At 42.6% G+C, this 24,886-nt stretch overlaps 2 protein-coding genes and 1 non-coding gene across 11 annotated transcripts in view; 1 reads left to right on the top strand and 2 right to left on the bottom strand.

Moving 5' to 3' along the window:
• Positions 1-403: 403 nt before the first annotated feature.
• On the bottom strand, positions 404-10,346 carry LOC117807966. Of its 2 annotated transcripts, none has more exons than XM_034677309.1 (7): positions 8,960-10,346; positions 3,321-3,359; positions 2,806-3,094; positions 2,528-2,670; positions 2,170-2,389; positions 1,563-1,738; positions 404-1,090 (listed from the first exon to the last, which is right to left on the bottom strand). In XM_034677309.1, the coding sequence occupies exons 1-7, from the start codon at positions 9,036-9,038 to the stop codon at positions 1,041-1,043; spliced, it is 996 nt and encodes a 331-aa protein (XP_034533200.1). In that variant the 5' UTR covers positions 9,039-10,346; the 3' UTR covers positions 404-1,040. The 2 variants fall into 2 exon arrangements, with proteins under 2 accessions (XP_034533200.1, XP_034533201.1); XM_034677310.1 differs by lacking the exon at positions 8,960-10,346 and adding an exon at positions 3,705-4,764.
• Positions 10,347-10,458: 112 nt separating this feature from the next.
• The window catches only part of LOC117807964 (cilia- and flagella-associated protein 47-like), a 39,173-nt gene continuing 24,745 nt past the window's right edge, over positions 10,459-24,886 (bottom strand). Inside the window, exons 48-68 of one of the 8 annotated variants that reach the window (XR_004630085.1) lie at positions 24,679-24,820; positions 24,338-24,465; positions 24,169-24,234; positions 23,866-24,009; positions 21,964-22,137; positions 21,086-21,197; positions 20,845-20,898; positions 20,647-20,744; positions 19,352-19,527; positions 18,454-18,561; positions 17,373-17,484; positions 16,843-16,947; positions 16,228-16,384; positions 16,054-16,134; positions 15,789-15,921; positions 14,578-14,762; positions 14,027-14,201; positions 13,338-13,419; positions 11,794-11,955; positions 10,961-11,132; positions 10,459-10,676 (exon numbers count right to left, since the gene is read on the bottom strand). Coding sequence is in view for 2 of the 8 variants with exons in the window: in XM_034677306.1 (XP_034533197.1) it covers positions 10,560-10,676; positions 10,961-11,132; positions 11,794-11,955; positions 14,027-14,201; positions 14,578-14,762; positions 15,789-15,921; positions 16,054-16,134; positions 16,228-16,384; positions 16,843-16,965; positions 17,373-17,484; positions 18,454-18,561; positions 19,352-19,527; positions 20,647-20,744; positions 20,845-20,898; positions 21,086-21,197; positions 21,964-22,137; positions 23,866-24,009; positions 24,169-24,234; positions 24,338-24,465; positions 24,679-24,820 (2,619 nt within the window). In the remaining 6 variants the exon portion in view is untranslated. Of the gene's footprint in view, positions 10,677-10,960; positions 11,133-11,793; positions 11,956-13,332; positions 13,486-14,026; positions 14,202-14,577; positions 14,763-15,788; positions 15,922-16,053; positions 16,135-16,227; positions 16,385-16,842; positions 16,966-17,372; positions 17,485-18,451; positions 18,562-18,978; positions 19,102-19,351; positions 19,528-20,646; positions 20,745-20,844; positions 20,899-21,085; positions 21,198-21,963; positions 22,138-23,865; positions 24,010-24,168; positions 24,235-24,337; positions 24,466-24,678; positions 24,821-24,886 lie in introns of those variants that run through there. The other 7 variants (XR_004630083.1, XR_004630084.1, XM_034677306.1 and 4 more) reach the window with 7 other exon arrangements.
• Positions 22,415-22,485, top strand: trnag-gcc. Its single transcript has one exon. It is a non-coding gene; the product is annotated as a tRNA-Gly (tRNA).

Genomic DNA, 24,886 nt, shown 5'->3' on the forward strand with positions numbered 1-24,886 from the left:
AATGCAACTTCACCAAGGACATTTTTAATTCCTGACTGTGCAGCGACACCCATATTGACATCCAGAGGAAGAAAAATGAACGCACTCCACAAATTGTATCCTTGTTCTTTATGAGCTGACAGATCTGGTTTGTGCAGGCGTCATCGGGGGAGAACATACAGTATGGATGTCCGCTGATTGTACCCGGATTAAAGAGGAAAAACTCCAGGGACAGACAAAGATGTTCAGCAGAGTTTTCCATCTAATTTTCAGCCTAAATGTGTCAAGTCCTCAAGCTACAGAAAATGCTTACCCTGATTTTTCTAATAACTGGCAAGGCGAAATCTTCTCAGACAATCAAACAGAGGGGAAAACTTCAAACTGGATATAAAGAAGCCAGAGTGGTTGATATTTTGACATGCTTTATTCTTCACTTTAAACTACTTAGAGAACTCACGGATAAAAAAAAAAACCCAACCACAACACACAACATTTGGCATACTTGTCATAAAAGAGATATATTTTTCAAACATCATGAAAGTGAATCTGGAACAGAGCTGAAAGGAAGAGACTACAGTGACATATTGGTAATGCAGAAGTTTAAAACAACTTAACTTCAGATCAGAAGACTCTCTAAACTATCCGATCAATAAAGCATGAAGCTATGGCAGTTAACCTCACCGTGCTTGATTGAGGATTCAAAGTCTTCTCCACATTTTTGGACTCCAAACACAAATTATTTCTTTACGTTTCTTCACAGTAAGAGTAAGGTATGCTGATGTTAAATGGCAGATAATGTGTTATTTAAGCCACGGGATGCCCCTTTAATAGATTAGAGGGCAGTATCTTACAATTGCAAAATCAAAGTGTTTGCAGCCTGGCATTTCTTTATGGCATGCGACGTCCCAGACTATATCTATGACTAAAACCACTGACTATTAGTCAATTTAACATTTCTGTATTCAGAGGCAGCCCCGTTCAAGCCCCATGTAACAGTGAGTGTACACAGTCTGCAGTCTGAAGAGAACAGAGTGAGACTTGAGCTTCTCTTCATGCTGTGTTTACGGTCTGCTGCTGCTGTAGAACCCCACATTCTTGTCACTTTGAATGTCTGCAAAGCCAAAAAAATAGATTAATAAAATAACTTCATGAAGTGGGGAGATGTGCACGCATTGATAAACATTGTTAGAAAAATTGGATTATATCATCTGCATTCTGCTCAGGGATACCAACAGCATTGGTATTGGAGGCTTCAGATTTGAACACAGTGGCAGATCAAGAGGTGTTTAATGTTTGCAGAAGTCTGGGACATGTGGTAAATGTAGTATAAAATGCTAAGTTCACAAACACCAAAATCTTAAGGAAACAGTGTTAAAAACATTCTTTGATGACCTGCTTTTGCTCTAAATGTACTTTTTCAATATTCCAGCAGCACTGTGTCAAAATCTCCTCCAATCATATACAGTGTTGGACATCTATCCAATCAGAAAGCGATTGACCTCCACTTTTCTTTGTTGAATTGTTGAGGCCATTTCACTTTACACACACGCACAGGGAATAAAAAGACAAAGCAGGATCGTCACCTTTCAAACAGATGAAATGTAGGTGCTCTGCACATGGACGATCCTTCCAGTGGAAGCCATCGCTGGTGTCCATGGCACCACATGGACTGGTGTCCGCCCAGTACGAGCTTGTCTCAAAGTAGGTGAAGTTCTTCGTCGCACCAGACATCCAAAACCAGGTGTCACCCATCAGGTACCTACAAATCATGCCATGACATTTGAACTTTGACACAAGTGCTGTCTATATCACCAAGGCACAGGGACCACAAACAGTGAGCACTTGTACTAACCGCAGCTTCTCAGGTGTCAAACATCAGAGCTTATTAGCTGTGACTTTTGTTTCATTATTATTGCTCCTTTAATGGGGCGTTGTTAACACAGCAGATGGTTGTCTGCCAGTGCAGTGCTGTTATGAATGGCCCTGATATCCAGCTAATGACGGTAGAATCATCATAGTGCAAACATGATGTGTTCAATTGCACATGGAACGTCTGGTTTGTGATGATTTTAGCGTTGTTCTGATTTTGAGTTATAACAACATAACCTGACTACAGTTACAGAGAATATTTGACCAACTAAGCACAGAAGAAGCTAAGAAGAGCATCTCTCATCATAAAATGACCGTTACCTGCGCAGGCCCAACCAAACATGTTCAGTGAGGGGGAAGGAGACGCTCTTTAGCACCTCCTCCACCTCCCTCTGCTCCTCCTCGCTGCGTACGCTGAGCAGGTCCCAGTAGAAGTCTCTGCAGTAGAACAGAGCATCGGACCAACACAGCTTCTTCTCCACCACTGCTACGCTCCTCCCCATCACCACGGCGCTGAAGGATGGAGCAGGGGGTGCAAGTTCTGAAAAATGTGAAAAATAGCAGATCTGGTTTGGAGATGCAGCAGGAAGGGTGGCCGAATCAAATAAGAGACATCATTTTTGCGCAAACTGCCTTTCATTTCTTCTTAGGAAACTGTGGAAAGTTCTAGTTTACTAACCTCCGTACGCTTCTAACTCACAGATCATCAAAGCAGAACTTGGGTGTGTGCTTTCAAGTTTCACATTGATCAATCTTCCAATCATTCCTCCGCAGTTGAAGGTGCGGGTACCTCCATCTGGTATGGAGGGGATAACAGAACATCTGTGAAAAAGAGACAAAAATAACAATCATTTGCACTGATGACATAATAGTGAACATTTTTGGAAAGCAAAGAACATGACATTGGTGATCTCTTACAATGTAGAGGTGTATAAAAGTAAGATTTTGCTTTATCACCTCGGGTTGTTGTTGCCATTGTTCTCCAGGGAATTTCCAATGAGGATTTCAGCATTGCTGATTCTCCAACCATTAGCATTGCTATTGGTGATACTTATATCTGTGATCCTGTACATAGCTGGCAGGAGCAAACTCCACCAGTGGCTCGGTCCATATGATGTATGTGTGCAGGATCCAGAATAATAGTTTGAGTCTGGATTCCCATCAATGGCCCTAGAAGCTACTCCACCATAATTCGTTGATGACTGAGATGCCGTTCCAATAAGCGCCACATTTGACAAAGTAGAAGCTTGATGGTGACAGATACAAAAAGAGGGAATTAAACAGCTGCAACAACCTTTCATTGTTGCATGGCATCTTCTACACCCACTTTAGTGCAAATAAACCAAAAACACATTGTGCAATTTATAAAGCATGTGCAGAGGGTTAAACGTTCCACAAACTGCGCTGAAGAGCAAATAGCAAGTTTGCAAAACTCAAGAAACAACATATTGAAAGCACAAGCTGGATCTTACCTTGGAGACCAGAGAGGAGCCAAAACTGGAAGGAAATGACTTTGGAATGGAAAAAAAATATTCATCATGAATATTGATTCGTTTTTACCCCATCCCTCATACGATATGTTATGTAATGAATAACTTAAAAAAACTATACGTCTTCATGTATATTGACAAAATCACAAATTGTATTAATTCTCTTAAATCGTGGGTCCTACACCAATTCATAATTATTTCTCTTTCTTTTTCAGTTTCCATGAGTGTACACTGAACAAATCAAACTCAATACAATTTTAAATAATACAAATAACAACAATAATGAAGATCTAAAAATAATCCAGTTAGAAACATCTTCTTACTTATCCAATATTAGCCTCCCAAGGAAATACAGATTGTACTTACAGTAGAAATCCCTGCAGGTGAACATGCTTCCAATGTCAGAAACCACAAGCACTGTTTGGCCAGCTCTGTCATTTCATGTGGAGTTCAGCCTTTAAACCTGTAATATTACCTTAGATGATTTGCTAATGCAAATCCCTTACATGGCACTACTCTGATGAGCTTATTTAGAAACTCCTCCTGGTCCCAGCTAAGCCAAGTTTACATATACAAATATCACACCTGTCATCTAAAGGTTAAAGAAACTCAGCTTTTGTAAACAGGGTACATGTGAAGGTGAGATACCTCAGGTACACTTCTGCATCTCACCATACCGAGGACTTCAGAGTGTGATACTGATTGAAAGCTGTGCAAAAAGTATTGAGTCTCTAATCACTAAAAGACCCACAAAATAAAAGTCCTAAAAAAAACAAGCTGTCCTTGTTTATTAACCCGGTTCATTCTCTTCTTTTTGCTACCATACAATGAAGAAGCAGCACAAGTGTGTTTAGGAGTAGCTCCTGGTGAGCTTCAATAATGAATCCAGTGATTCCTTAAAGGAGTAATGGCTCTCTGAGGGTCCTTGCAAATGAATCGCTTAAGAAGTCCCCCTTATTTCATTTGCACTCAGTTAACATGATGGAAGAGCACACAGCATGAGCCTGTATTCATTTTTCAGGATTGGATTATAGTGGCTCTGCATTATGTGGGTATAATATAAAGTGTATTATAACAAATCAGCCCCATAGGGTATTCATTATTTAAATTAAAACAGGCTGTAAGCATTAAATACTAACCTGATGATGTTTGCTCTCCTTCAGCTGGAGATGAACACTGCTGTTGGAGTCTGATGTGATGGGGTAGAGTTATAAGAGAGGAGCGGCTGCTGCTTTGCCACGATGACATGAAACTGACCGGATTAGCATCATTTTTTACTGGCATTCAAAATTACAAAAATGGAAATTGCTAATGTTGTTGCTGGTGGTCTTGCTTTTGAGGGTCATGAAGAGGCATTGTCTAACTTCCTGTCAATCATGTCAGCCATGTCCTTATTTGGGCAAAACACGTAAGTAATATCTTCAAAAATACGGAGTTATAAAATAATTAACAGCATGTGCCGATACAGAAATGAGCTACTCAGACCTAAACTGTTTTTGAACCAGGCTGTAAACATGTTAATTTCGGCTGTAAAGATCGTCTTCTCTGAATGGGTGTGTATGTGGTTTACGGTGTTTCTGCAGCCAGCCTCTAGTGGATGCTCGAGGAACTGCAAATTTCAGCATTTCTGCATTGGCTTCATATTTTAAGATTGGAGGTTGCCGCTTGGTTTTGAGGGCATTTTTAGATGAACGGAGCGTGATTTGAATCAGTGTTTATTCTTTTAAGTATTTTTTTCTGCCTTTTTGGAGTGTCAATTTTGATGTTTTGTCCTCAATGAGTGACAATCAGGAATCACTGTTGTCAAAGACTTCATAGAGAGCCTTTTTTATTCTTTGTCCACGGCTGCAAACGTTTCTCAAAGTGAGAATGATATACTTTCAATTTGAAACGAAGGTTGGTAAAAAGATCCTCTGCATAGTTCTTCATTTTCTTTCTGCCATGTGTGATGATGGGTTATTATTAATATGTCGGTTCATTAGCATATTTCATATCCTGCTGCTGAGCATTTCCAACTCACTATCTGTCTCCATCGGCGGCAGAGACAGGACACAGGTGCTGAAAGCTGAGGGCTGCTTCATGAGACAAATGAACACATGTGGTAAACATACAAACAATGCAGGCTCTTCAGTCATCAGGATATGCACACACTCAACCAGTCAGTCAGTGTGAGAGCTTCACACAGTGTAATAAAATGTTTAAACACCAGCTTGTCACACACTCGCGTACTATCCGTCACGTTATCAAAAGCTGCTTTCAAATGTGTCGCCAAACATTCTCACGAACCAGACAAACACTCCGGCTGTCCCTCACACACGAGAGCTGCTTTGTCAAACACTCAAACAGAATGATAACTCCACAGCAGCATGAAATATGGAACAACGTCTCTCACACACACACACACATTCGAAGATGAGATGATACTTTATGTGTCAGAGCTGAGTTTTCAGGCGGTAAAAAAAGGGGAAAGAAGATGAAAGCAGAGTTGAGCAGCTTGTTCTTTCTCCACATCTCTTCTGTCATGTTCACCAGAGGGAGTTTTGATAGGTGTGTACACGTACACACACACACACACACACACACACACACACACACACACACACACACACACACACACACACACACACACACACACACACACACACACACACACACACACACACACACACACACACGTTAGCTCTGAGGCATAGACACACACATGCAGTGTTCTTGAGAAGCGCCGCAGCAATAATTAGATTTTACTTCAAAGAGGCACAGAGTTGTTTCGGTGGGAGACCGGGCTGATGTATGATTGGCTGTTCAAACTAGCAGGTGAGGGACTGTGGGTGCTCCACGATACCGGACCCTTCACTTCTGTTGTAGCACTACGGGGATATGAGGGCTTATGTGTGTGTGTGTGTGTTTGAATGTGTGTGTGTGTGTTTGAATGTGTGTGTGTCTGACTGTCAAGGAAGTTCCTAGTACTTTATTCCTCTGACTTTTTTGTATTCAAGTACTTGAATTTTCTACATTGATCTTGACTCAGCTCATTGTTACTAGTAAGACCCAATAAAAAGATTGAAAAGAAAAGAAGAATTATGGAGTTATTGCTTTTGTTTAATCTGGGATTTATGTGTGCAGATGAAACATATCTTTGGCTTCAAAAGTGGCCTTAAGCAAACTGCAGGATATTGGGAGCAGGGTTAAAGATGTCCTCAGATCTCACAGTGTGAACGACCTGCTGGAATTTAAAGAGTTGATTCAACCAGACAAGTAAAAATGAGAGGTAGGAGACGGGGTCAGATTGGATCTAGAGGCTTTGTGATGTGATGCACAGCTTTTAATATTTATTTAATTTTAGTGGAGATGTTAAGGCTTTTATGTAAGCAACCAGACATTAGCTGTTGAATATTGCATTAAAGCAATAATAGAATATGACTGCGACATGACAGTGAAGTGACAGGCTGTGTTCTCTGAGTGGAATGAGCCAGCAGAAGAGCAGCAGCAAAGTCATATTACATGCCTCTAAAGCAGCAGCCAATCAGGGTGATGCTGAACTTCTATGAGACAGCGTTGCTTCACAGTGCGAGGGGGAGGGAGGGAGGGAGGAAAGGGGAGGGAATTAAAGACTCCAGGATGAAACGCAATAACATGTTGTCAGGTATATGTGACTAAAAGGAAGCAAAAAAAGGATTACTGGTGATTTACATCAAGCGGTGACAAGTGAGGATACCAAACAAAGTGACATTTGATAAAGAGTAGCCTCCTCCTTCATTCTCTCATCACCCACTCTCCTGCTCTGACACGTTCACTTCTCTATCCTCCTGGCAGGCTGTCAAATAATGCAGTGTGCATTTCAGGGAGACACAGCCCCTGCTTAATTACTGCCATGCTAATTGAATCCCTGTGTGAGTGATGTATGGGGTTAGGACTCGGTGTGACAGAATGAAAATGAAATAGTATTAAGCAGCCAAGTAGATAATCCATTTAGGAATGTCAGGGAAACGAGAAGGATTAGCGAACGCGGCTCCATATGGCTCCCCCGTCATTCGGCATCAAAGATGTTTGAAATCTAAAATGTTATCAGTCTCTCTCTCTTGTTTTATCAGCTGGAGCTCATATGCCTAAAAAAAATCCTGTCCAAAGCACAGAGGAACATTGTGTAAATTTGTTGTGCCAGGCTACACTACATTTAGATTTGTTTTTTTGCTACATGCTACCCAAGCTGTGAAAGCAAACCTCAGAGCCAATTTTGCCTGATACATGATCGGTCAATGCTACTTGGACTTCAAACCAGAACACCCTCCATACTGTCACCAGACCCCTGCCAACATATCCTACCGAATCTGAAGATAGAGATTCCCGTACGACAGACTCAGAGAGAAAGAGAAATCATCTCATTAGTCTTCACTGTAAGGAACAGGTGAACTTTAAAAAAGCAGTTCTGGTAATGCATGAGGTAGAAAATGCAAACATCCACTGTCCACGGCCGACTCTCAACATGCAGGCAGTGTTACAGATGTGCATCATATCTTCTTGAATGTTGATTACCAGCGTTTGTTAGCAGTCATAGATGAATGACAAACAAAAGTCGGGAGTTTTCAAAGATAAAAAAGGACAATTAAGCGTTCGCAGAGGAAATGATCACGTGGGTAAAGGGCAGGAGAACTATGGCAAACTGCATTGAGTGGGAGGAACTGCAGAAATTAAGAGTATTTGAATGATTTTCTATGTTAATTACAACCTTTCACCCATTGTCTGCAGTGGTAATTGCATATCCTGAACGATACATATTCATCAAGTGTCTCAGGATACAAATGAAATAACTTCTCAGAGCAACTGAGATTTGCTTCTCCTCTCAATGCCAGGTGAAAACCGATCAGTGACCCCGAATGACCTCTATCTCCAATATCTAGAAGAAGGAGGGTCATAATCTGTGAGGAGAAAGAATTATACAAAGAAGATAAGAGACTGTTCTGTCAGCTCATGCTCTTTTCCAAGGTCAAAAACAAAAGTGATGACTAGCGTTGTCAAAACCAACAATTTCCACAGTGAAACCGTAATCTGTGTAACTCTAGAGGTGAGTCAAACCGCTTGTGGGACTTTCAGAAACAGACAAACAATGACTGTCTTCCTAGGAATACCATCACCACTCCCTCTCCATGACATCCTGTTAGTGTGGCAATGCAGAACAGCCCTCCTTCTTCCCTCCAGGGTGGTTTGGAAAACTTGTACAGTTTAGACAAACTGTGGCCTCGAGGATTTCTAGTGGGGAGTCAAATTAAACTTTAAGAGTCTTCTTCGGTTGGCGAAATGCTTTTTTGGCACTCGTCTGCTTGTCATTATGCCTTCACTATTAGAAGTTTGACTCCAGCGGTATCTCTTGCCGCAGCAGCAGCAAACATAACAGACCCTGTTGGCTTGGCTCATCTGTTGCCAGGGAAACATATCCACAGAGAAAGAGGGATCTCATTTATGTAGGTATTCTTTAGACAGAAATTAACACCCCTACAAACGATCATTGATGGATACTGTTAGACAGAAGGGCTTCAGTTGGAAAACACAGACCCTGTTCATCTCACATATGATATGCAAAACACATGCAGAGGGGACTTCCTTCACCTCTAACAAATATTCACCTTTAACTGTTGCCTCAAGCTCCGTCCAACCACACCCTTCACTTTCCCCTCTCTTTATGTCTTTAATTCTTCCCTCCATCCTCCATCTTCTCCTTTTCCATCCTATTCCTCTCTCTCTCGCTCCCTCCTTCCCTCCATTCTTGCCCCAGCAGGCTGCAGATGGTGCTTAATGGAAGCATAACTGAGCGTAACTGCCTCGTGAATAATTCCACAGGCACAAGGTGAGCCATAGGACAGCCCTAGAAAGGTAAGTGAATGCACATGAATGACAGCATCAGTATTTTATCTACACATGACTTCTACATATGGATTCACATTTAAACGAGTTATAATTCAAGCTGTTATGCAACTAGTTTCTAGATAGTAGCTAAATGTCAATGCCACCACAAATACAAGCTTTAAATCTGTTCATGTCCGTATTTAGTAGACCGCAATACGTTCCTCTTTTAAGGGCCTGTGTCCACTTGCAGCGGGAACACAGCTGCGCTTGTCAATGCTACTTTTCCATAACGACCAATCAAACTCAAGAAGGGGAAGGACTTCCTGTATCAACAGGTGACAACAATGGAAGAGGTCCATGCAGAGGGGAAACCAACCATGCTTGTTTTTGCGACACAAAGGTCATAGACGCTGACACCACAAGCAACCCTGTTAGTGGACACAGGCCCTAAAACTGCTCAAGTCAGGTTGCATTGTGGTTGTTTTTATTGCTTTCCTTCCTACTACCCGTCAAGTAATTAACATCAGCATGCATTCCTGCCAACTTTTAAAGCTCATGTGGTTTGACACATTAAATGAAAGATACTGAGGTACAGTTCAAGGTTACCCTGGTTAGTGTAATATAATGTGTGTAGAGAATATCCGAGGACCAGCAGTTTGAGATGCGTCTAATTTACGGTCCAACTATCTTACAGGGGGATCATAAGGGAAGGTGTGATTAGAATAAAGCTGGAAACATCTCACTTGAAGTGGACTCTGAGGCATAATAGCGACCTCATATCCATTACTGGCATATATGGCACATCGTACATCTAAACCTGCTGAATGTGTAAAAACTTCAGGGACAGCGGCTCTTTTCATGGAGATGAACCCAGAAGAAGCCATTCTGCCTTTATGACTCCACACATTAAATCCATGCTAATAATGAAGGGTGAGGAAGAGGAGGTGAGGAGCTGTGGAGGGTTTTTTACAACATGCATGAAGGGGTCTTATAAATAAGTTCAATAAGTAGCCGTGTGTTTTTTTATCCTAAGGTTTTGCCACAGAGAATATAAAAACATCTTTGTATTAGCAGACAGATCGCTCATTAGAGCTGCAGATGAGAAACTAACACGACTAATGAGCCATTTTAAGAGAAAAAGGACAAACCCTTCACCATGTGGCAACCTGCCTGACTTAATAACAGTTATTTTCTACATTAAATGGTATCAGAGTAGTTAAAGGTAAAAGTTGCCAAATAATAAGCAGAAAAATCAGACATAAATGATGATTCTGAGCTGTATGAGAGAACAAGGAGGTGCTTTATCTGCAGGTTTTCAGAGGGGAGGAGTTAGCCAACACGAGGAGCTGGAGGTTACGAGCAACAAAGTGTCGCTGGCGATCACTGGCTGGATTGACGCGGCCCAGAAGGGCTGCCGTTGTCGGGTGTAGTGCAGAGTGGCGGGGTGTCAGTGAGTGTTTTCCCTCTCACCTCATAAGTCCACTGCATGTCTGCTGCCTGTGGAAAGACAGTGAGAAAGTCAGGCATGCAAATCTGACAACTGTTCTCACTACATGTGAGTTAACTACTATGGATCGAATTATTACAAACACAGCGGGACCTTTAACTTTCACTTTGAGTCCTGTTTTTGTATTTATGCCAGCGTTTTAAGAGTTAAACAAACTTTGACAGAAAAATGTCACAAAGTAGTAAAATAAATCTCTTTTAATCACATTAACCACCACAAACAGAAACTAGACACAATAGAGACTGAGATTATCAGAGAGGAATAATTGAAGTACCTGAATGGTCAGTCTGGCTCTGTGCTTGCTGTACGTGCTGGGTGTAAAGGACACAGTGATGAGAGCTCCAGCAGAACCCACAGGAGGCAACATCCCCGAGGATGGAGTCACCGTGAACTCACTGCTGCTGCTGCTGCCAGGCAGGAACGCTGCAGTGAATGGCTCCGGCCTCCTGGAACGACAACTTCAGAGTCACTTCATGAGGATACTCAACCTTGAACAACAACTAGATTACAGTTTAAACAGCAGAATAAAGAAGCGCTGTGTGCTGGGTGAGAAATAACAGAGCAGCATCTAAATGAGCTTGTTTAAAATCAAGAAACAAGCACTGAACCAGGTGCTTTATCTGGTCATGTCTTACTCTGTCTACTGTTTATTGACTTTACAAGCAAAGCTGTGATACTGGTGTTTCTGTGCAGACGCAAGCTGAGAGCTGAGCCAACAACAGAGACAGAGACGGAGCAGTGTGAAGAAAATGAAGCAAACAAACAAGAGAACAGAGGCCTCATTTAACAGCTGTTTCATTATTGTTCTAGCAGGATCTATGTCTGCACATCTTTGCATCCTTTAATTACATCCATTCAAACACTGTACTAGTGAATACAAAGTATAATAAGAAAGGCAGTATTGCTTATAATTAGTATTGGAAGTTATTGATCTCATTCTCACAGTGAGGCAGGAACACAAACAGGAAAGTGCAACTCACACTTTAATTTCCTGGTTCCAAAGATCAGGGAACTTTTTAATCTAAAAGTTCTGCTCAGTGAGGTTTCATGTTGAAGGAGGTAAGAGTTTGAGCTAGAATTTAAACACACACATACACACACACACACCTGGTAGTGCTGGTCAGATGGAAACCCACAGCTGAAGTCTTTCCCTGCTCTGTGGTTTCAATCAGGATGACGTCATCAACTTGAGGCTCCATGGCGATGAGATTAACAGGAAATTCCCAGATCCTGCTGGATGCACAGTGCACGGCTAGGACAGCTGCACACCTGAACACACAGACACACACACACGCATCATTTTATTTAAAACTCTTTGCATTGAGTGAGAGTTGACAAACAACAATGTGCAGATGTTGGGAATTGAAGTTGTGGCCGCTGCAATGAGGACACACCCACTTTTTATGAAGCTTATTTAATTTGTGTGTGAATCTGTGTACTTTGGATCTGAGATAAAGTTGGAGGCCAGATTGAGGTGTTGTGCAGTAACTGGTGGAGGTAAACCTGCATGCAGCTTGTCCTCCATCACACCTATGCAGGAACCTCTGATTCAGAGTCTGCTAATCTTCCCTCCGCTCTTATTCATCTTCAAACGTGTAATTTAAGCGTTCCTATTTATCTCAAAAGAAGCAAAAAAACACCCTAAACTGGTCTTTTAATAGGCCCACTCTTAGCTCATGATAGTTGGCCTTCTCGTCTGGCTGCCCACGGCACAGAAATAACATGCAGATAATGGAAGAGCCTATTAGCGGCACCACACCCCCCGTCATTTCCTAGTGGAGAAGTCATTAGCCCTCCGAGGTATTGATTCTACCGGGGCACGCCTCATTAATGGACTCCACAGATGAAGACTGGAGCTGATAAATGAATGCACTCTTCGGTCGGCGGGGTGTCATATGCGATGTACAGTAAGGAGGAAGAAGTAAAGTGACTTTAAACAGTGAGATCAGACGGAATATTTCCTCTTAGGATGGAGAAACTAGAGCACAAGGAGGGGATGTCAGAGAGGCTTTTAGGGGTGCCTTGTGACTCCTTGTGATGTCATGGAGCTGTTTTTATTAAGCTGTTTGTATTTTGCATGATTGATTTGCACTTTTTTATCATATAGCCCAGATTTTAATATGCAAAATATATGAGATGTGCAGGCAAAGACATGCATGTCTGCATGTCTGCTCCCTGTTTTTTGAAGTCCACCAGCTCTCAGTGAAGTACAGCTCCTATTCTGCACATCCTGCTATAATCTCTGTTTAGTGATTCTGCATAAAAATTCAGGATCTGTCGGCGCAGGACCAGATTTTGATGTCCTGGTTTGTAGACCGGGTAGTGTTCACGCATCAGCAGGTTTTGGCTGTACACAGGAAAGCAGTCCATGTGGAGAGCAGAGGGGACAGGCTTAATCTTTGTAATGCAATCCAATGCGATAGAAAAAAGACTTCAACTTCTTCTTCCTTCTTCAGAGGAGAGATATCTTTAAGACACTGTGTGACATGAGAAGCATCTCAAATTCCCTCTAATGTGAGGCCTCAGTTTAAAAGCCATGCATGTGTTCTGATTAAAACACACAAGAGGAGAACCCCCGGTGTTTAAATGCTCAAAAATATGTTTCAGGTCACACCAAAGTTAATGTGTTATCTTTGGGGATCTGACCTTACATTTCAAGTTCTGCTAAAGCAGCCGAGCAGCAAATGAGCACGGCCTTCCCCTCCGCCTCCAAGAGCGCGCAGCATCCTTTAACTGCAAACATTAAGACTCAGCACAAGAAGACAGCTTCTAATAAATGAATGCAGAGGCCACACCCACCTGAGAGAGAAAACACAAGGAGAGAATACTGTAGAGGAAGGAGGATGAGATAAATGAATGCAGCGTTTCCACATGATGCTCCATTTGAGAGTGTTTGTGTCTGAGTTTGAGAACGTGCATGTGTTGTTTTTGCTGACTTATTATTAGCATCCTCTTGTTTTTCTCACAGAGGCAGCGAGCTTATTTGTTCCTCTGAGTGTGTGCAGTTTTGTGTCTTTCCTTTGAGTGTGTGTGCCTCTCTCAGAGTCTACATAATGCTCTCACAGCGTGTGTGTGTGTATGTGTTTGCGTACACCTCTGTGTGCATCTCATAGTGTGTTTCTGGGCTTTTAATGCTGTGTGTTTTTGTTACTTCAAAGGTGCCTGTATGTTTCTCTTGACTGTGCGAGGTGTTTGTTTGCTTTAACCGGCAACACAAACCAGCAGAGTGGATTTGAAAAGGAGAGCAACGGGATTCAAGTGAAAAGCTTCTGAATCTCTTCTTGAACTCGTGTGTGTGTGTCATGTTTTATTCCAACAGGTGTGTGTGTAGGGTTCTAACCTGCATTGCCTGAGGGGAGCGTAGACTACATTAAGGGTGAGCGTTACGATGCCGGTCTCAGGGTCCCTCCTCGCCGCCTCAATGGAGGCAGAAAGGGAGTCTTGAACGTCGGAGTGCTCTGATTCAACATCTGAACGAACCTTGCACGAGAAGTCTTCCACTGTCACCTGTGAAACTGTTCAGAACACAATCAGTATCAACTTTGATGATTAATAAATATCATTTTGTTTGTTTTTTTGAGTATTGTGTGAGATTGAAAGCGGCTAATGTCATGCCACACCACATGCCAGAAGTCCAGCAGCATGTCTCTCTTGTCTGTCCTTGTCTGGTTGTTTGACTAGAACTAGTGACAGACCACCCCCTGATCCCCAGGTGGTATACTGTTGCTGCTGAACTACTGGCTAATGTCACTGATCTGACGAGATATGGAGTAGCATGTCACCGTCATATGCTGTGACATGCCATCTGCCAACTTTCACTGCAGGGAAAGGTCTGAGTGATTTCTGAATGCAAGACAACTTCGGATTTTAACCAAAGACACTGGCCCTCACCTCCACGTCCTCCTCGGTCTTGGTTCCCTGGCACACACCCACTGATCTGTACATCCACCTTCTTCTCCAGCTGGCAGCCCGCCTCACAAAAGAGCACGCCAAGCGGTGAGTTCTCCACAGGCGTGTCCACAGAAATCCCACGAAGAGGGTAAATCCAACAGATGGTGGACGATTCCTGCTCCGACCTGGAGAATTGATGGAGAGCGTTTTTAATTCATGCAACCAAGAATTTAAAATGAACCCGGACATGTGTTTTCATGATGTGTCTGGATTCTGTGATCAGATGATATGTTTTGAAGAGACAGAATTCAACAATCAGTTCAGGACTGATGGACTGAACTCCAGCATGGGCCTCCTGCATTCGCTCCAAGGTGTGACAGTGAGTGGGAGTGTGTTTGTGATGTACAACCAGTCCAGGTTGGACCCTCCATGTGAAGCAAAGCACTCTGTGACAGCTACATATGATCTATTTAAGGCACATTACACTAATCACACTCTCTCATGCAGTGTGTATAGCACACATGGACTAACCTGTGGTGTACCAGTGGCTCATAACAAGCCATGATCTTCATTTTATAAACATATCATCACAGAAATATGCACTGACAATGAAAAAGCTCCCTACAGTCTGTGACAGTCTGAGAGTGGACTCCTTTCTGCCTCAGGTTGGTATGCGAGTAACATGCCTGGCTTCCCCTGGGAACCCTGGTGGCCTGGTTTGTCATTGTCCTGTTTCTCTCTCTTTTTTTTTTCCATCCCTCCAGTATTCATATTCAGCTCTGCCAATGTCGCAGAGGGCACCCAGGCTTTTTAGACATCAGAGAGGACTGCCTGCTGTCTTCTTGCTGGTGCTGGTCAGACCAGGCGGCAGGAAGAACATCCAAAATAAAACCAGTTAATTAGATTACAGCAGTGTTTCTTGTGTGTTTGGGGAGAGTCTCTTCTGCCACAGACAGCAAAGGACAGAGGACTTGTAAATGAGACCAAAAAGGTGGTTAACACTCTCAGGACACTTTTGTAACATGGCTGCTTTAGTAGAAGTCTCCTGCTGTGCTGGAAGGAAGCCACCGAGACTAAAAACCCTGCATTTGCTTGATGTTCACGCCACCCAGAGCATGACGTCACAGGAAACTGAATTCTCTGTAAATACAGTGTAGAAGCTTGTTTATAAAGGCTGTGAGACACACACACACACACACACACACACACACCTCAGGCTGTACGTGCTGAAGGTGTTTTTGTTGGGCTTCATAGTGATGCAGAGCCAGGCTTGGTGTATATCCATGGAGTTAGGCACAAACACCACAGGCACATCCAAACTGGCCCCTTCACTGATCTGAACACCTGCAGCCAGAACGGAGGAAAGATGCAGAGTCATGAAAAAGTTAGGATGCAGTTTCAGGTTGATTTATGCAGAAGCTGACAGAGCCTTAAACTTGTTTTATCATAATAGAGGGAAAAGTTATCAGTAAACACCTTCAGTGAGGCTCAGAGGGACACAGAAAGCCTTGTGTGCAGCAGCTCCGTGGCATTTAGGGCCCCCACTAGGATCAGCATCTGATACATGCAGAAGTACACACAGGATTGTGAGCGTGTCTATGTGACGAGTGACAAAGTGTGCGTCGGAGGAAGGCGAGGAGTTCCTGTGACCTGTGAGTGTGATGGTGAGCTCGGCCAGGAGCTCAGTGGGGTTTGTGAAGGGAATGTTGATGGAGGCTTTGGAGCCGATGGGGGAAGAGATGCTCAGAGGCTCCTGGCTCTGCGGTTTAAGACCTCGCCCACTCAGCAACACACACCATTCCTGCAACTTTAGAAGGAAAAAAAAAGAGACAGATTTGTAGGAGGCCAGAGGGAGGGAGCAAGAAGAAAGGAAAAAGAAAATAAATGTTTATAGTGTGCCTCCTGTACCTTAAATAAAATGTACAATCTGGGCCAATGAAATGCTTTATGTGTCGGTGTGATCGCTCTAAGCTTCACGTGTTTGATTGGAGGAGATGAGGCATCACATAAAACAAGAGCACTTTCTTCAACTTAGTTCAGAAGGGAAGAAACTTTTCTGCATCTTTGTGTGTGTGTGTGTGTGTGTGTGTGTGTGTGTGTGTGTGTGTGTGTGTGTGTGTGTGTGTGTGTGTGTTCTCATGCGTGACGGCAGGGAACTGTGATCTATGTTATCTATTTCCTCTGTTTGTGTTTGTTTGTGTTTGTTTGTGTGTGTGTGTGTGTGTGTGTGTGTGTGTGTGTGTGTGTGTGTGTGTGTGTACACACCTGAGGGCACATGAAAGTGATCTTTGCCGCATGCTTCCCCTCTCCGATGGATGAAGGACTAAAACGGACACCAAGCTGGGCGGAGGAGTGGGGCTGCACAGTAAGCTGGAACACACACACACACTGATAAACAAACACAGGGAGAGGCTTTCATGGGGACAGTAAGGGAGGATAAACACACTCATGCTTTAAGTGATAAATCCTTGAAATCACACTGCTTGGCAACCCACAGCTTTTCATCCAGCAACTCTGTATCTCTCAACGGACCACAGAGACGACTGTTTGTTTCATCCTGACGACAACTGCCTTATCAAGTGTCGTAGTACACTGCATGGTTTGGTTAAGATATCAAATGCAAAGCAAGCACGATCAATTGAACTACAAAGACAATCACAAACACACATAAATCAGTGTCCCCAGAGGCAGGAACAAGGTAGCTTTAGATGTATTACAGGACAAAATAAGCTGTATTTGGAATCAGTAAATTGGATGTGGCTCTGATACAACAAAGTATGAGTGTGTGTTCTTACTGTACTCCCTGAATCCATCTCCGGTGTGTAGTTTCTGGGGTTACTGTTGCTCAGAGTTATCTTCAAAGTGTCAGATGTTGGGTTCACCACTGGAATCGTCAGCCTGGTCCACCTGACAAACAGTTTGTTTTTGGTGGAAGTGAGGTGAAAAGAACGCATGAAATCAAACAAGTCAAAGATCTGACAGATGAAGTATCAGGTGTGACTATGAGGCTTTAAGAAGCCAGGTTTTCAATGTGAGCAGCCTTATAATAAGAGTCCACATTAAAAAACAAGAGTGAGGCTTCTGTCAAGGCAGGGAGGGAAAAAAGAGAGGGAAGAAAAGCCTGAAGGTAAGGGAATGAATGCCTGAAAGGACCCAAATGTTGCATTTATAATTCACTGAGCTAATTAGCAGTGTGCACAATTGATATGCAGCTTTAATTGCGATTCATTAGCGTAGTAAACTATCTCTCTGTTCAGGAGATGTCCTCATTTCAACTCAGAATGGACTCGTAGTAATGTGGAAACTTTTCTTCTACCTCGCATGTCATGTTTTTGGTGCTGAACTTTTTTGATACAGAGCTTTTGTCCTCCTGCAGGTGTGGTACATCATGAACAGCCATATGTTTTAATCTTGTTTAGAATCTGATACCTTTTCAAAATATGTTGGAGATAACTGACGGCCATATTGAGGTGCTCCCTGAGGAATTAGACGTTACCTTCTCTTGTGTCTGTCTGTGTGTGGTTTCTCGTGTTTGTCTCAGAAGGCTTGGGGTGACTGTGTTTGTTTAGAGTGAATATTTAAATCTAAATTTGACTACCATTTGCTCACTGCATCACACTCAATCAAATTTAAGTAACCAACTCTTTTTTTTTAAATCAAGGTTATGCAAGATGTTTTGGAGACCAAAGCCCCGCTCTGGAAGAGAGAGCCAGCCCGGCTTACACATCACCAAGGTTTGTGAAAATCCTGCAGATGGGTTTGCAGCTTGGAACAAATCCACAGCACTGTATGACTTTGTTTATACGGAATGTGTGCGTTCCGTCCCAGCCAAAAACCCTGCAGTGAGATCGTGTTTGCCGGTGTGTGTGCACCTACTTGCCCAGATGACAGCAGGCCGGTGGCAGCGTGATGACAGGAGGAGGAAGAGCGTACAGCTCCAGTTGATACCAGAACTCCTCCACCAGCTCTGACTGGAACAACACACTAGCAGAAAACAAACAATCCAAAGCAATGACAACACTGTAAGTGTAGCACATGTAGGAATCATTGCTGAGCTGGTTATGTTCAGCATATTCACACGGCGGCCATTTTTATGCAACATTACACATGTTTTGCTGCTTTGATCCAGGTTTTAAATCATCAACAGATAAAAAGAATCAGGGAAGGCATTTAGACAAATTCAAAAGTATGAGGGAAAGGAATGTGTGCTACAATTAGATGCAAGCTTCCAACAGTCTGTCACAATCATAGACGGTAAAAAGCGTTCATCTAGTCTCAGGGATGTCCCTCATTGATGTTTGAAGAGGTGTTCTGAAGTCTTACAATGGCAGCCACCATATTGGAAATGCTGAGGCACAATCTGGCTACAAAGAACCCACCTGTCCTCTTCTACGCCCTTACTTTTGCAAATTTAGCCTGAAGTGGACACTTCAGGCACTGCAGTTTTTAGCAGTCCTGCATCGGCTTCAATTTGCTGCTTGGTTGCAAAACAGTAGTTGATCTCATTAGAAGTCCCGCCTACCTCTGATAAAGCAGATAGACAATCATAGTTTAGGATTTTGAGGTAGCCAATCACACTTCAAGTTTAGGTTATAAGCCGTTATACTGTACACATAAAGGTCTACACTTATTGTACTCCTATGAATGCTTCACTATCCTTTTAGATCATTCACACACAGCGTTTTATAACTGTTCCTTCACTTCCACCTACTCTTACTGTCTTCTTTACATCCTTTAAAACAGGTGGGGTCAGCTGCAGTGCGTTCAGCCTTACCTGCCTGTGCTCTTCCCCACTCCAACTGGGGAGAACGTAGCTTTGTAGGTGAGAGCCTCCCGCGGGGGAATGGAAACCAAGTTGGCTCCGCTCAGGTCGTCTCCTTCCAGGAACACATCCAGCATCAGCATCTCTCCTTGTGGGTTCCTGACAGGGATCTCTATGGCAACTGAGCTCTGGGAATATTTCAAAGATGACACCTGTTATTGCTTTTCCCTGTGATGCTGTGATGAGCCTTTTGATCTGAGCGGAGATGGAGGATGAAGTTTCCCTGGAACAGTAGCCGGCGGCAGAAGCACATCTTCTATGATGATAATAATAATCGTGGACTATGTGGACTGAGTGGACTGAGTGGACTGAGTGGACTGTCCTGCAATTTACATCAAGGAACAAGCTAGAGACCACTGTTCTTTAGACCAGTGGTTCCCAAAGTGGGGGTCGGGACACCCTTGAGGCTCGCAAAACACTAAATGAAATGCCTTCCAAGAACATAAATGATAAAAGTTGTTCATTACATAAAAACAGAAATGAAACTAGTGTTAGATTTTAAATAAAACCATCAACATACTCACTAAAGTTTGGAACCCCTGCTTTAGACAGGCTTGGTTTCAGTGTCTTGCTTGCTTGCAACTGACTGCAAAAATCTAATTTGGAGTCCTGAAGAGGGTGGATGTGCTGTAATTGGGGATTTGCAGCTTTTTAAGGTGCTAAACAGTCATATAGGGTTCATCCTGATTTAATGAAACAGGTCTCATGCAGGTAAAATGAAACAAAAGAGGCACAGCTGGGTATTTGGTTTGGGCTCATTCAGTATGTATGGTAATGTCTTTCTGTTTCTCTAAGCATCCCTTCTTTCTCGGCTTAAGTCTAAAGGCTCACAGCAGCTCTAATCTGTGGTGATGTTATTAAAGAAGCCTGTAATCCACAGTAAGTCATCCTTTATGTTTTCTTGTTTATCTGCAGAAGTTATAACGTGAGCAAAGTTTAAAAGTTTCATTCATTAGCTCATTTATTCTCTCATATAAAACCTTCGTCTTGGAAAACAAACACACCGCAGTGTTTTTTGCGGTCCACTGCTTTCTAGACATGAGCAACATGTGTTAGATCACTCTGCCATCTGGTCCCTTTTGTGCTAATCAGATGAACTATGGATGTGCTTGTTTACATCTGTAGTCTTAGTGGAAACTAACCTACCCTGAAGAAAATGCACTGCAGCTTATTGTTCTGTCACAAGGAGTAATAAGCAAGAGGAGTGAAACATATATACGTGTATGCTTATATATGTAAGAACTTACCTGAGCTGCACACTGCACATGCATGACCTTCATGGGGGCCGCTGGCTCACAAATGATCTCCAGGGTGAAATGCACCTCATAGCATCCTTGTGCATTTGCTGCTTCCAACACACACACACACACACACACACATATAGAGGCTGTATATGCAAACAAATGTGTCGATATGTATAATCTAAACTGGTGAACTTAGCTTACCTTCATGCCTGTCACCTTTTTGAGCGTCATCAACCTCTATAAATGACACACAGCCTGAAAGAGGGTTTGTTGTTAGTTTAGTGGTAGCTTTATTCACTGAGAAACCACAGTACTCAAATATTAATAATATAAGCTTCTTTGTATCTGTTAAAGCAAAGGTAAAGTCTTTATTGAACTCATTAAGCTGACATTTGAGTGCAGCTGCTTTCCATATCACATCCTTACAAACAGCCACAATCACCTGTCTGTTTTCCTTGTTTCTGTGGTGACACAGCCAGCGAGTACGGAGCGTTGTGACCAGACTTGATCTCCAGGGAGGAGGTGCCACTTACGACGGATAGGTCTGTCACCACCTGAAACACACAGGCAGAGAGGATCTTTAGATACAGAGGAGAAACACACGTGCAGGAAGGGACACACACATTAAATGACATTAAAATACATCTCAGGCCCTTGCAAATGATGGACAATGAGAAACATAGCCGAAGGCCTTTAGGGAAATTCATCCATTTTCAGATCCATTAACAAAATAGTCTTCTTGATAGTAGTCTTACTGGCTGGTAAAATATAATATCCCTTTAGTGATGGTGGCTCCACAAGTGTGACTGAAATATCTCAACAACTTTCTTCAACATCAGTTCTGTAAAGTCATGGTCTCCTAAAGATGGGGCTCAAAGACTCAGCTGCCATTAGTATCCACCTGACAATATGTGGGCTGGATTTGGGGATCAGGTTGAACTGAAGCCAAACAGAGACTTAATCCACTTCAAGAAGTTGTACAAAAGACACATTTTGAACATGTTTTGAGAAGAGTAAACATTGTGTTAACTTGTTGGATGCACTTAGTTATATATGTATTTATTTGGCTTCAGGTGAAACCACATAAAGTAGATACAGGGTAGGAACAGAAATTGATGGTTCGTGTATAATTCAATTGAGAAGTGTGCAAAGAGAACATCTAATTGCAACCATAAGCAAATCAGCATGCTAAGTGCAACATCTGTCTTGCTTATAATGGTTTCAGTAGCGCTATCATTTGCAGGGACTGTGGGGGAGTATATCTATCTATACACGTGCTTCTGAGTTAACATTTTTAGCAACTTGCATGTGTGCTTATACCTTCAGATATCGCGTCTTGTGACTGTAGTTGGGGACATCCAGCTGTGTGTGTGTGGTTTTTCCGACAGGGCAATGCAACACGACATGGTCCACAGGCAGGGGCTGGTCTCGAACTCCTCTCAGGGTAAACACGTGCTCGGTGCCGTCGACGTCATTGAGGAAGGATAGCTTGCCCTGTTGTAGAAGGGGGGGAAGTCCGGGTTCGGGACCAGGAACAGGTAACTTTAGGACACTTTTTATCAGTCGTGTTATAAGGCATACAGTCAATAAAGTGACACACAGAGAGGATTTATTTACATGTTTGATTGAATTAAACACGGATCCATAAACGGTTTCGTCTCTTCCTGTATTTATTTTTTAAAAAAGCCATTAATCAATAGTGACAGGCAGCCCATCAACCAATCACAAACCATCTTTCTAATCCCCGCCCACCAGTTACACTCCCACAAATGCATTGGTGGTTCAGTGGTAGAATTCTCGCCTGCCACGCGGGAGGCCCGGGTTCGATTCCCGGCCAATGCACAACATACTTTTCCTCTTTAACACTGTTTTTATTAATAAATTAAATTTAAATAAACAACTATAAACAAGATTATAAAAATATAGCCACACTGATTTTAACATTTATTCATTGCATAAAAAAAAAGTGATACAAATATAAGGAAGTATGTGAAACACATGAATACATACATAAATGTTCACAGATTAACCACCAAAAGAACATTTTTTTTAAATCTTTGCATGGGAAAATACAGTTTGAACCTTAATCTTAAAGGAAAAATGCATAAATCAAAGTTTATAGATGTGCAAAAGAGGCTGCAGAGGAAGCTTAAATCTTAACAGCTTCACACGTCAGTCAGTCAGTCAGTCAGTGTGCTCCTGTTTAAGGCATAAAAATAAGATACTCTCAAATAAATGGAACATAGTGAGCTCTTTGTAAGGATGATGTCTTTGTGATGAATATTAGTATTGGGGGGGGGGATTTTTCAGTGTGCTTCCTCCAAAGTGATGCTGATGTTGAATCATCCTGGGTACGCTCTCAACTCAAACGGCCACAATGTTAAGATTTCATGATCTATCAGAAAGTGTTTCATGATTAAAGCAACTACATTTAAAGAAAGGATGCTACAAGGGCGGAGCACAACTTTTTCAGAACAAGTGACATGATTTCAAGCAAGTCCTTCCTCGAGTTCCTTACATGGAGGTCTTTTTGTTCCTTGTTGTCTTCATGATGTCGCTGCAAATCACGAGTTGATCCCTGGTTTGGTCTGTACAAAAAAAACTATGCATGTTGTGTTATCTCTGCCACACGTGATCTTCTGGATGATCCGAGTCAGGAAGCAGTGTCTTACAACCTGATCAGACATCCTCTTTGACTTGTATGAATCTCTGTGCTAAAGCAACAACTCTTCATCACCCAGACTGTGGATTGATGTTCATTCAGGGTTGATGAATCGCTCAAATGAAACTCAAGCATAAGCAGGAGCGGATGATATTGAAGGAATTCAGTGAAGAGGTTGGAAGTTTCCTGTCGTATCTTCAATGAAGCATCAACATTTAATGTGACAGCTTAAATATTTGCAGAGCTCGGTTCAGTTTAGAGACAAACTCTTCAAACTTGGTATTCCACAGCTTGACGGCCTCTTCTTCGTCTCTCTTGCTTTTGTGGTTTGTTAATATGGGAGATAGCAAACGAGTAAGGTACGTGGAAATCAGATTCTTTCACCAAAATGCATCGAAAAGAAGCACACAGGACCGTAAAACACCTAATAGAGGCACCATTCAAATACGACCTTTTTTACATTTTAAATCCTCGTCAGTGAACATCTCTGAACTTTATTGAAGATCTGTGAGAACCAACAGAAAACTAAACTAATGAAGGACAAATCATAAATACATTACCATGACTTCGCATTGTGCTGCAGGCTGGAAGGAGAGGGGGTAGTTCACTTTCGTCCCTGCTGGCACGTTCACAACCTTCGGGCCGGAGAATCCTTCACCATGCAGCTCAGCATGCATCCTCCAGTCCTGGTGGGTTTCATTGTGCTGTGAAAAACACACAAGCTGGATTAGACAGATAATAGTAAAAATAAACGGTAAATTCATGATACTCTCTTTTATCTGCTGAAATGTTAATATGTTTTTATAACAGGTTGTTTCCAGGATTAACTCTCTGCCTTGATAAGCACTCATTAATCCACTCACCAGTGGGATGTGTTGTGTGACTGAGCGGTTAGCAGGCGACCTGAAGTCCAAGTGGATGGATCCTCCCTGCGGCAACACATCAGGTTGTTTTGTCAGCATTCAAAACATAAACCACAAACACCAACATGCGATCAAACTTTGACTTCATGTATTTATAGGTGCTGTCTACCTGAGAAGTAACGTCTGCTTGCAGCATATAGAGCCTGGTATCACACCAGGACTTCAGGACCACCTGGCAGGTAAAGTGCCCGACAGAGTCCGCCTGGAATCGGAAAGGGATGTCCACAAAGCCGCAGTCTGTGGAGGAGAGGAAAGATGCAAAGAGAGGAGGGGTTTACAGTGACATCATTTGATTACTAATAAAAGGGTGAAGTAGCTGTGAGGGACTCAGGAAGTTGACTTAGGCTTTTCCAAAGTGATGCATAGAAATCTGCAACACTTCATGACATGAATAAATGAATCAAGTCTGAATCCGTGGATGCTTCTTTGTCAGGTCTTGAAATGTAGTACCTGCAGGGTTCTCCCAGGGTATGCTGGTGTCTTCTTTCACAGGTATTCTCACAGTTCTGGGTAAAGTGAAGCACTGCGGCAAAGAAACCTCCACACTGTACTCCACTTCTTTGCTGTCTTGCACACCTCTCATCTGTGCAGCCTTACAGAAAGCAAGAGAGGAAGGGCAGCAAGTTTTCTCAAGATACATCTGTGTATCTGTGTGTGT

Source organism: Notolabrus celidotus, chromosome 24, assembly GCF_009762535.1.
Source record: "Notolabrus celidotus isolate fNotCel1 chromosome 24, fNotCel1.pri, whole genome shotgun sequence".
In the NCBI taxonomy this organism is placed as follows: Eukaryota; Metazoa; Chordata; class Actinopteri; order Labriformes; family Labridae; genus Notolabrus; species Notolabrus celidotus.

Excerpts from the sequence above, each read along its gene's own strand:
- LOC117807966 (XM_034677309.1), bottom strand. The coding sequence starts at position 9,038 with ATGGAGGGAAGAATTAAAGACATAAAGAGAGGGGAAAGTGAAGGGTGT. Across the intron at positions 3,095-3,320 it reads GCTCCTCTCTGGTCTCCAAG|CTTCTACTTTGTCAAATGTG; the intron begins GTAAGATCCAGC and ends GTCACCATCAAG. Across the intron at positions 2,390-2,527 it reads TGAGTTAGAAGCGTACGGAG|AACTTGCACCCCCTGCTCCA; the intron begins GTTAGTAAACTA and ends CACATTTTTCAG.